This window comes from Epinephelus lanceolatus, chromosome 7 (genome assembly GCF_041903045.1).
Source record: "Epinephelus lanceolatus isolate andai-2023 chromosome 7, ASM4190304v1, whole genome shotgun sequence".
Taxonomy (NCBI): domain Eukaryota; kingdom Metazoa; phylum Chordata; class Actinopteri; order Perciformes; family Serranidae; genus Epinephelus; species Epinephelus lanceolatus.
Genome location: NC_135740.1, coordinates 4413194 through 4425396, shown reverse-complemented (window position 1 = coordinate 4425396; position 12203 = coordinate 4413194). Strand labels below are relative to the sequence as shown.

Sequence of the window (12203 nt, the reverse complement as noted above, 5' to 3'; positions counted from 1 at the left end):
CAGCTGCTCTAACTTCGCAGCTGCTCTGGTTACCAAACCAAACTAGGTTTTAACTCAACTATTATACCAGGATAACAGGATGAGTAACAACTATTCAAAGTTCTGGACATAAAAGACAATGAGACATTCAATTTCTTTTTTTATTTGAAAGTTGTCACCATGAAGGAAACAGCAATAAACACAGCAACAATTGCATTAAAAAACAACCAAAATAAAAACAAACCACAGCCCACTGAAGTGATGCTCTTCAGTATTTAAAATTGAACATTCCAAAGGAAAAAAATTCTTAACATGAATCATTAAAGAGGAAAATGCTTTGCCTTTGGTTTGCTTATCTCCATTAAACAATTTAACAAACCCTTTGAGTTTGGTTAGTTTCTATGTATTCTTGTATTCTATTTAGCAAGCATAAGCAGGATGTGATTTGCACATAATGGACATCAACAAACCTGGATGTCTGCTCTATCAGGCCACAGATTAGTGCTACAAGTGTTTGCAAACACCAATATTAAACATGCAACTGTCAAATCTTGCCATAAAAGAAGATTCCCTGAGCAGGTTCGTGATCTGTAAAAGGCCCCGACCTATGGATTAAGAAGCACTAGTATAAATGGAGGAAGAATACAAAATATGTTACAGTGTTGAACAGATAATTTCCAGCTGAGACACAGACACAGCACTATGAAGCTGTGCCAACGCATCACTGCTTCAAGCAGATCAAGTAACTGGTACCAGGAACAGAGTCATTCTGGGTAACGTGGTGGGCTGTGAAGAGTCTAAGTGTCAGGGGGGAAATGACTGTATCAGTTGTCAAGTGTGTCAACGCGGATTTTCTTTTCCATAAGAACTATGCCATGTCAGGCTCCACTGTGGTTTCAGTCCTCTGTACTTTAACTGGAGTGCCTGAATAGTCTTCACCCTGCACAAGAGACAACAAGCAAACAAGGTCAGTAAAAAACTACTTCATAAAAGGGTTTGGTTTTTTCCTCAGGTTTCAATGAGGATATCTACCTGGGCGTTTGTGTTTCCAAGTACTGTATATGTATGTTCCACAGCACAGATTTACAACAACATATAAAGATACAATGGATGAAAAGACTCCACAATGCATGCCTGTCATATCCTGGTTATGTATTGTGCATGTCATAATTATATCCTGATTTTAGAAACCTGAGTAAGACTGTATGCCAGTGTTACCGCGAGAGGAAATACCCACATTTACGCCCAGGTAGTTAAGGGTTAGGGTTAGTTATTTAGTTGGTTCATTGTGAATCATTTAACCACCAGCAATATTTTTGACAGGTTAGGCATGTTAGTCTATAGGATCAAGTTGGAACTACGCAGGCTGTACTAATGTGTACACAAGCAAACCGACCGTCATCCAATAGGTAGCAGATACTTTTGCAGTGAAAGATAAAACAGTTGTGTTTGTCTCATTTGTATGTGATTATTTATGCATACATTTAATATCTGCAGGTTATTTTTACTTCTGCGGTGGTTTGTCTGTCACTCTGCAGTTAGACCTCCAAAACATGCAAATTGGCTTCACTATAAATCGCAGAACTGACAGACAAACACTTGTCTTTAGCTGGACACATTTCCCCCACCAATACAACGTGCTAACGTTATTAGCACAAGTCTATGGCATTTTACATCGTATAAATTAGCCTAGCATCTAGCAATCTTTTCCTCTTCTCATATAAAACCAGGGACAACAGCAACATTCAACAAAGGTAACGGTACATAATTTGGCTCCATTACAACTCACAAGATTCACCGACAAAAGAACTGTCTTATACTGAACAGGTTTTCCAAGCAAATACAACATACTAATGTTATTAGTGCCAGCCTATGGTATTTTACATGGTATACATTAGCCTAGCGACGAGCGAAGATTTCCTCTGCTCATATGAAGCCATAAGAAATCCCTAAGTATAAATCCCTGCATGTAAATGCACTTTGTTTAAAAGTGGTTGTTAATTTCCAGAGGAAATCATTAATTCTTCACTGGAAACATTAATGTCCATATGTTAAATTGTGCATCTTTGCCTGTAGGCAAATCTAACCTTTTGCATATTCAGGTAAGCTGCTGTGCTGACAAAAAGACTCCCTCTTTAAATTAACTAATTGAAAGTGTATCAACAACACTGTAACTAATTAAACAGTTTTCCCCCATGAACATTCAGTTGCTTATAATTTCTGCTACTTGAAAATGTGACTTGACTTGAATACATTTGTTTGCACTTTGTTTGGATCTAATATGGAAATTTGCCTGAATTCTACTAAACAAAAGTGACTTAATATAACTTACCTCCAGTGAAAGGCTGTGTGTGGTGACAGAGGCTGGGGCATTCTGGGAGTCTGGCAAGGTTGGGAAGTCCAGTTCAATGTCCATTACGTTGAGACCCAGCTCATCACTTGAGAAACAGAGGATAAACAACACATGAACATGACCAACAGCTGACTGGGCCTGGACAGAATGTATACAGGATCTATTCTTGTATCTCTGTTGAGGACCAAATGTCTTCTTACTAGGGGTGGGCAATATGGCTCTAAAATATTTCAGGATATTTTAGCAAATTAGTAAAAATAAAAAAGATTTTATAATTAATTGAAGAAAATAGAATTGCAACAAAATAAGTGACATAGTTTTACATGTTAAACCAACAGTTTGCCTTCAAATATTCAGTAAAAAATAAACAAAAAATATCTCTCATTTCTTTAGTTTGTAAACAACGACAGTCACTCAGAGTGAGATTCAGATTCTGTATACAATATTAATAGTACAACAAAACAAAATCGACCTCATATTACACATTTAAACAGTTTGCGAATACAAAGGTTGTACCCTGGGATCTAAATACACTGCTCAAAAAAATGAAGGAAACACTTAATGGTCACAGTCTAACACCAAGTCAGTTAAACTACAGGGATATCATTCTGTCCATTTAGGAAGCACAACTGATTGTGAATCAGTTTCACCTCCTTTGGAGCAAATCAAAGTGACAACAGGTGCAATGGAGAGACAAAAGCAAGACAGCCTCCAAAAAGGGAATGGTTTTGCATGTGATGGCCACAGACAGTTGCTCTCTCCTAATCCGTGTCTGATTCTCCTCTAGTTTTGTGTTCTACTAGTGTCCTTGTCACTACTGGTAGTATGAGGCGGTACCTGCAGCCCAATCAGTTTGCACAGGTTGGCCAGCTCCTCCAGGATGGCACATCCATATGTGCGATCACAAGAACGTTTGTTGTGTCTTTCAGCACAGTCTCAAGAGCACGGAGGAGATACCAGGAGATTGGCCATTACAAGAGGAGTGCTGGACAGGGCCGTAGAAGGGTTATCAACCCAGCACCAGGACCAGTATCTGCTCCTTTGTGTGAGGAGGAACAGGAGGAGCACTGCTAGAGCCCTACAAAATGACCTCTGCAGGCTACTGGTGTGCATGATCTATCAGAAACAGACTCCATGAAGGTGGCATGAGGGCCCAACATCCTCTAGTGGGACCTGTGCTCACATCGCCACAGACTATTCAGGAGCTCACTGATGGCCTGATCCATGTCTGGTAGGAGATCCCCCAGGACACCATCCGTCGGCTCATCAGGAGCATGCCCGATGCTGTCAGGAGTGTATACAGGCAAGCGGGGGCTGTACACACTAAAATTCATTCATGCAAGTGGGAGCAGGCTGTGATTTCAATTATTTACTTTGATTTTCATATGTGTGATTTTGAATCTAGTCCTCAGTGAGTTGATGATTTTGGTTTCCACTGACTGTTGTTACATCCTTTTGTTCTCAACAAATTATACAATGTGCATCAGTAAAGATTTTCAACTTGAATAATTCGTTCATCAAGATCTGATGTGTGATTGAAGTGTTTGTTTAATTTTTTTGAGCAGTGTATATAAATCAACAGGTAATTTCCCTCTCTTAGCAAAATCCTAAATGTTTTGAGTTGTTTTTTCCCCCACTTGCATCTTTATGCTCTGCCATTTGGCCTCTCATTACACTGTAGCCTGTGACAGGCTGTTATGCTGCGTTAAGTATTGCACATTAATTAGGGTTGGGATCCGGATCCGGTTCCATCACATTTGGTGTAACGGTTCCTGCAAACGGTTCCTAGATTGTTTTAAAAAAAAAAACAAAAAAAAAACGCCACGTGCATTTCTATTAGAGTGCGGCACGGCTGCATATTTCTGTCCGAACCCGACCGAGCCCGACATTATCTAATCACTAAAACAATGAGTTTGTGTCACACAGTTGTCATAGTTACAGGCTATTTAACAGGCCGGGCGTTTGAGACGGGAGCGGGCGACGGGAGCGGGCGACGGGAGGTCCGAGGCTTCCAGCGAGGGGAGAGGGAGAAATATAACAAAATAAGATAAAATAGGAAAAACCTGTCCCCCTCTTTTTTTTTAATTTTCAGCGTTTAATCAAGGCGGAGACGGGCGGCGGGAGGTCCGCTTCCAGCGAGGGGAGCGGTAGAAACAAACAGCCAATGTGTGTGTGTGTGTGTTCTGTTCAGGTGTTGTCACGTAAATAACAGTGGCCAAGCATGAATGGATATAAGTATTTTTTATTACGTTGTGGTTAATTTTAATAGTGTTACTGTAGAAATCAGAGAATCACTTTTTGTTGTTATATATTCTCAGGGAGATGATACAAGCTCTAAATCTGAAATACACACCACACACAAATGTGTATTTTCACCTAATTGTACTGTGCAACAGTTAGAATAAAGTTTTTGTATTTGTATGATTGCATTTGTGTTTATTATATACTTGTTTAAGTATAGCAAGTATAATGAATATAATGTAGGAATCGGTAAGAGGAATCGGTAAGGAATCGGACCATTAAGAAGGAATCGGTAAGGAATCGGAATCGGAATCGTTAAAATCCTAATGAGTCCCAACCCTAACATTAATATATATGTAGTTTTTTGTCAAGCCGCGAGGTTGGGTTTACATTAGCAAAGGTTTATGACAAAATCACTTGACAACACCGACTCCCATGTGTGCAGGAAAGGAAGAGACACTGTGCTGCTGCCAGAGGGGCCGCTGAATGAGTTCTCTCTGAGTGGTAAGTCTCTAAGAGTCTGAGAAGTCTGGGGCTGTTCATAAAACATTCAGGATGCCACCGTTATTCCACACTACTGAAGCTGCTCCTTGTCATTTTACTTTCAGCCATGCTTGTTGTTGCCGCAAGCAACAGAATAAGTCAACACGTCGAAATACCGCGAATATCACGATGTGAATTTTTCATATCATACTTATTTTATCGGTATTCTCGTGAATGAAATGATACAGCACACCCCTACTTCTTACATGTTATCATGGACTGTGTCTTGGCCATCCTCTGTTGGGGGGTCCCAGGCGTGGAGTTTGACCTTCCACAGCTTGATCTGTTGGTCCCAAGAGCGACGACTGTACTTCCTAAACTTATTGGGAGTTTTTGGGTGAACACCTGGCTGACGCATGTGTCTGCAAACACAAAGGGACAACAATAGGAATGTAAAAGTTAAGAAACAAACCATCAGACTGATATCAGAAATCATTTTATGGCCAAGTAGGTTTGCACATACAAGGAAGTTGTCTTGGTGATTTGGTGCATAAACACAGTGTAAAAAATAACACACAGCAGTCACATGCACATAAAAGTTGCAGTGCTGTATTGATTGATGGTGTGTGTGTGTGTGTGTGTGTGTGTGTTATGTTTGTTTAGACCTACTTCGGAACTTCTTTGATGTATCGGTCATAGGCCAATGTGTTCTTGCCATAGTTTATCTGTTTCTGTCGCCGTAGCAACACAGCCTCATCAGTCTCCATGTTTTCTCCCTCTTTTGAGTCACAGCTGCAGCAGACAGACAGACGTATTTACACATACAGACTCAAACAATAGAGGCATGACAGGCTGCTTTTCATTGTGAATGGAACCTCCAAATAGCATCCAGACTTGCTATAACTATTCAAGCCTCAAGTCTCTATGTTACAACCTGGCGTAGTTGAAGAAGGCGTTAACTCGGAGATGACATGATATGATTTCAGTGGAAACTGAACCACTGCTGTTAATAGCTTATCTGATAACTCCAATTCAACTCTGTAAAAGCACTTTAAACACACATAGGAAAAGCCAATCATTGCAAAGCGGGTCTTTCCCATTTAAGAAAGGTACTGGGAATACACTGTATGCAAACACATTGCTCAGGACATAATAACAACATCTGCTAGAATATACCTGTTGGGTGACCCATTGCACCACACCCTCTAGAAGGTTAATCACATGTTCCATCACAGAGCTTGTCGGCCTATTGGTGTGCATTATGGATTAAATAGGTGTGGCTGCAACTTTTTAAAGATCTTGACCTGACAAAGATCCAAGTAGTGTCGAAATGTTGTCTTGATTAAACTTTTGGGACATGGAGTAAGTGTGCAGGCTTTACTTTGTTCCTCACATATGCCGTTTTTCTGATAGCCTTGCACCTACTTTATGTGTATATAATTCAGTGTTAACTTTGGTGACAAAAACTATGATGAAAACTTTTCATCAACAACTTTTTTTTTCCATGACAAAAATGAGACGATGACAAGCTACATTAAAAATTAAGATGAAATCTATGTTTAATTTTCACTGACGAGACGAAAATGTTAGTGATGGACTATCGGACACTGAAAGTTGAGAACAGGCATTTTAATCACCAGCTCTGTGAGAGGACACAAGTTTAAACCTCCAGACTAGCATGTTGCAGATTAAGGAAGAATTCAGGCTTATTCAGGCTTGTTATTTCTCTGCGTCATAACAGTGAGATGGATAAGTCAGAGTTTACAATGAACCTGGGTACAAATCCTGGTTGTCTCAGATTAGTTATCTGTGGTGTCAAGGTTTTCGAGAGCATAAATAGAGAGATGTTGACCTTTCCAAATGATGATCAGTAAGTTTGTGCTCGTAAATCACCCCTTAAATTGGATAAATGACAGTTTGTGAGTGTGTAGAAATTATTTGTGATTGTAGGAGGAAAAAAAGTCTGAATTTCATACAACCTGTCACTTTAATTCGAGTTTCTGAAACATGATTTAATTTAACTGGATTAGGTTTAAGATTAAAAAACAGAGAAAACATAACAATTAAAAATATGTGCTCAAGTAAACACAACAAGCTTCAAACTTAAAGAGCAAACTTAAAAAAGAGCCAGCTGTTTTGGATGCAGTGTTACCCCTACTAAAAGAAACACATGAACACCATAATTCCTTTGAGTGTTTGTGTCAGTGTCTGTCTGCCCCCACAAAAGCTGTAAACTTAACTCTAAAATGAGTAAACAGTTTACAGTAAGAATAACTTATGTATAGGCACACTGATAAATGTAATATGCAGAATGTTGGCCTTTAATTTAAATGAATCTTCTGAGTTTACTGTCAGAAAAAGAGATAATACAAGAAAGGGTAACAAACCTCCCAGAAGAGCCAGAGGAGGTCTTTCTCTCTCTCTGGGTGACCTCAGCACCCAGTATCCTCCTCCTGTAACTGAACAGAGTGCACGCACACACAAACACTCAGTGAAGCCTGGCATTCAATATAGAGTGTGCTTTTAATGAATCAGAGATTAAAAAAAACATTAGAACAGAAGCAGTTTGGTTACCGCTGCATGTCTCTGTGTACACCCCTCCTCATCTCATCATCTTCCACCTGGCTGCCCCAGTCAGACTGTCTATTGCAGCGAGATGTTGGGCCTGTGCTCTCTGGAGTGGTGAAACTGGGGAGGAAGGACAGGGGGTACATAACAGCATGAACACACAGAGGGGAATAGAAGTTCTTGCTGCCACAGTGACAGCAGATGGAGTTGTGGGCACACATTGCCAAACCTGCACCACTCCTGTCAAGAGTACTGTTTCAATACATTACATCGTTGTTGGTCCCTGCAAAGGAATCTCTTGTGTTACATTTTGCCATCTGCGTAGTATTTTTTATGTAACTAAGCAACCAACCAACCGCAAAGTAGACGATCAGCTTCCTGTGGTTTTCCCACATGCGCATGCCCAATGTGCATAAACAGTTATGTGATATGCGTTGTCAGATGTGTTAGTATGGATGAAGATTAATTCTGAAATAGTGCTCAAATGCTTGTGTGTACAGAAATTGTTTGTTTTAAAATGAAAACCTTTTAGTGTGGATGTGACCTGAGCATGTTCAACACAAGCAGTGTCTGCAGGGGTTGCACAGTATTGTCAGGGGAGTCTCTCACGCCAAGCACAGACTGTTTGCCCTCCTCTCCACTGGGAGGCGCTACAGGATTGTCTGTTTCAGGACCCGCAGGCTCAGGAACAGCTTCTTTCCAGTTGCCACCCTGCCTAAAGCCTGATTTATAGTCCTTCGGCGTACCTACGTCGTTGCCGTGACACTGTCGTGAACCCTTCGATCTTCTCCATCATTCCATTTCGTCGCGGTGCAATTCACCGCCAGAGCAGTAGGGGGCTGCGTTCCTTTCCTGAACGGTTATCGTCGTCTCTTGATTCTTTGTTTAGCTTCCGGCTTTTCCGGTCACAGAGAAATGAACGCGGAGCACGAACAGAAGGCTCCGTCCGTATCCGTATTTAACGTTGAGCATAAATGGGCCTTAATACTGCAACATCTACATCACATCAGAAGATGTTTAAAGATGGTGGGGATGGTGCAATCTGGAAATACGGAACCGGAAATACGTTGCTACCAAGCAAACCAATCACAGCCCTCTCGGTCTGCGCTGGGTCTGCGTCACCTCGACGTATAGTTACATTTTTGGGGAGGTGCACATCAGGCTACACCAGGGGCTACGGTGAGCCTTCTGCGTAGCCACGTACCCTACGACGTAGTGACGTTGTCGATTTAACGCAGGACCATAAATCAGGCTTAACTCTGCACCAACTCTATCACATTGGTCATACTGTAGATAACTTATCTATACATTTGTACATGTTGAGATGCTTGACTTTTTTGTCTCAGTTAGCTGTACTCTGACAATAAAGATTAATCTAACATATACAAAAAGATACTTCTATTGTAGGTGTATATTACCTTACCTAGCATGTCTCTTGTCAGAGTCTCTACCATCACTGCAGTCAGTGTGCCTGCCTTTTTCCTTAACACCACCTTCTTCCTCTCTGTTTGCCCGCAGACTTCCGTCGATCCCTCGTTTTCTGCAGTTGGACCACCGAGACGGGCCATAGCTCCTGCACAGGCAAGACACAAAGAATTTGATTTAAACATATAAGCATATCTTAAGTAAATGTTTCTGTTTGTGTTGAGCAAATCAATAAAGCACCAAAAAAGCCATACACACTCTAACAGTACACTGTTCAAAAAGTAGGATGCATATCGATTATTTTTTAAGCACTGAGGAGGGACCCATGTTTTTTCTTTTGGCTTAGGGGAGGGGCATGCACATTTAAATGGTTGTATTCTATATTTATTTTACCACTGATTATATATCACAATTTTTATTAATCTGCAAAATTACACCATTCAGTATAGCCAGAAAATGTAAAAACCAAAATTATCATTGGATTTTCAAAGTTCCACCGCATCATGTGCGAGTAAGGCTTCCTTCAGAAAAAAACAAAACACCATCAAAATCGCTTTGTTCCATGTCTCATTTAATTTTGACAGAAATGCCAGTTTGCACTTGTTAACCAGCATGCAAAAGGGTGGAAACTCAACTTTAAACTTTCAAACATTTAAGAGTACATTTAAAAAAATCTAATAACAAAACTATGTTGGAGGGAGGATCATGCCGTTTCCACCAGTCACTCAGGGAGGCACATGGAAGAATATCCGTAGATTTTTAAAAAAAAAAAAGGGGGGGGGGGGGGGTCACACCCCAGCCACCCCCCTTTTCTGATGAGTAAAGAACAGTCCCTTATGTTAACAAGCAACAGTAATGTAGCTCAACATCGCCGCCCAATAGTCTTTTAGAACAACTGATGGTTAACGTTACTTCCGTGTTGTATGCTGATACACGATTAGCACAAACTTGGGCTAACGTTAGCTGCACATAACGTTACTTAAACTGATTTTTTTGTCAAAAAGTTTCTCTCGCCACCTACTTCCGCTTATTCATTCATCCATTACGGCCCAGCATGTCTCAATACACATTGGACTGATCATCACCGACCGCCATATGTCTATTCATTTGTATCCCGAATAACTACAGTCAGCAAAACCCCCTTCATTGCCTAATGACCTTACTGTTGATGTTACACACGGGTCCTCCTGTAAACGCGGTTAAAGAAATCGTTCAGCTAAAGTTATCTGTACAGATACTGACACATTATAATCCAACCCGGCACACAACTGGACTGTTCTTTTACCGCCTTTCTGATCCTCTCTTACCACCACAATAACTACTAAACGGAGGACGCCACCGTGTTCACGTGATGAATAATGATACCAAAGTTATGAATACAGTCCAATAAGGATAAAGTTGCGACCACAAGGCTACTAGACATAAGAAGGTAAAGCTAGTCAAACAAGCTAGCACAGGAAAGAAGAAGCTGTAACGTTAGAGCAAATATTTTCAGGAACATGAACAGATCCAGTGTCAAGTTATAGAAATATCGTTAGTCACTCACACATTAAAGATACCAGCAAATATATTCTGTAAGTTAGCTAGCAACACATCTACAAAAACAAGAGTTCCAGCTAACGTAGCATAACGTTAGTGCTTTCCATCAAGTGGACAAAGGCACAACGGAAGCTCGTAATAACAGTTTCTATGAACGTTAGGTGAAACCACAAAATTCAAAACTGACCTGTTTTCGTGTTCGCTGTCGTGAGCATCACGTCGCTTGCCTCTGGTCCAGTCAGACATTTTCTTGATAACAATAAGGCTAACGTTAACTATCTGGAGAGTTAAAGTACTTCTGTTGGCAGCCGGGAGGCTCTACAGCAGGCTCGCAGTCCACACAGATACCCGCCAACACTGAAAGACGCGGGGTTCCAAACAATCCAACAAGTCACATGACCGGAAATGGCAGTTATACATGTAAATTTTAGGGGACGAGGCTCGTTGTGTATGAACAGCGTCGCCTCCACAGAGAATGAGAACAAGCGATGGGAGCAGGGCACAGCAGGGGGCAGTGGCAAAAAAGTTACAGTCTTCTTGTAATTCTTCTTCTTCTTTGGTTTTACTCTCCTTTGCGCTGCATGCCGCCACCTACTGTATCGGAGGGTGTAACGTCATGACTTAAAAAAGCTAGCTAAAGAAAAGAAGAAAATATCCCAAAGACGTTATATTATGGATATTAATCCTGTTTGGTTTATATTTCAATAAAGCCCTTTGCACCTGCACGCTATGGTTTGTCCCCATCTCAACAGACCCATTATGCATTTTTAAAACAGAATACAATTTCTTACATATGTATATATATGATTTGGTCTAATGTGGTCTGGATTTGGTCTAATGTGGTCTGGATGGGAAAAAAGCAGTGCAATCACCCTTTTTTGCATTTTCACAAATAGAATAAAGGTTTCACAAATCAGAAACTGTGTTTTAATGAGTCTCTGGAGTCTCCATGTTAATCTAGTCCAGATTTGACTAGTCTAAGTATAGTGGTTTGTGATCTGGACCTGGTCTAATGTGGTCTGGATGGGGAAAAAAAGCAGTGCATTAACCCTTTTTTGTGTGTGTCTCCATTTCTCCAAGCCACACTCCTAACTTGCCCCCCCAAAAAAAGGTCCTGGGGGCCTGCTTTTGCATAGTTTGTTATATGTGTGTGTTTTTTTCTGCAGTTTTACTTTCAAATCCTTTATTTTGAAACCCAGAAATCATGTCATCTGGAATCTATCGGAAATTTAACAGTAAAAAGAGAACAGTTTTTAAAGACCGGGTTGTATGTTTAAAAAAAGCACATGTACATTCTTATATAGAGAGAAAAGACCTCGGAGCACATAAGAAAAAACATCAGGCCAGAGGCCGTCATACCTTCTATATGGTTAGATCTAAATAGAGACGCCTCCATATTCAATAGGATGTCCCCACTACTTCTATAGGACTTAACAATATATCCACCATTACTCACAGAGGAGAGGAACAACACACCAAATACATCAGAGGTCCACTGAATACACAGATCATAAGGAACAATACCAGTCACTCCATGGACAGATAGATCAAATAGTACAAATTGTAAATTGTAAACTTTAAAGGAGCAATAAGCGAAATTCATCATTTCTAGATG

The 12203-nt window shown here is 40.6% G+C and overlaps 1 protein-coding gene across 2 annotated transcripts; it reads right to left on the bottom strand.

Moving 5' to 3' along the window:
* Positions 1-126: 126 nt before the first annotated feature.
* Positions 127-11057, bottom strand: slbp (stem-loop histone mRNA binding protein). 2 transcript variants are annotated; one of them, XM_033632612.2, is made up of 8 exons: positions 10776-11057; positions 9048-9197; positions 7631-7744; positions 7444-7509; positions 5726-5848; positions 5323-5478; positions 2312-2417; positions 127-919 (listed from the first exon to the last, which is right to left on the bottom strand). In XM_033632612.2, the coding sequence occupies exons 1-8, from the start codon at positions 10832-10834 to the stop codon at positions 848-850; spliced, it is 846 nt and encodes a 281-aa protein (XP_033488503.1). In that variant the 5' UTR covers positions 10835-11057; the 3' UTR covers positions 127-847. The 2 variants fall into 2 exon arrangements, with proteins under 2 accessions (XP_033488503.1, XP_033488502.1); XM_033632611.2 differs by having other exon boundaries at positions 7444-7515; positions 10776-11055.
* Between the last annotated feature and the right edge of the window lie 1146 nt (positions 11058-12203).

What these genes read in the sequence shown, in the direction of transcription:
- slbp (XM_033632611.2), bottom strand. Translation starts at nt 10,834, where the DNA reads ATGTCTGACTGGACCAGAGGCAAGCGACGTGATGCTCACGACAGCGAA. An exon ending in TCTGACAAGAGACATGCTAG is followed by an intron (nt 7,745 to 9,047) that starts GTAAGGTAATAT and finishes CTTCCTCCCCAG; the next exon opens with TTTCACCACTCCAGAGAGCA. An exon ending in TACATCAAAGAAGTTCCGAA is followed by an intron (nt 5,479 to 5,725) that starts GTAGGTCTAAAC and finishes TTGTGTTTGCAG; the next exon opens with ACACATGCGTCAGCCAGGTG.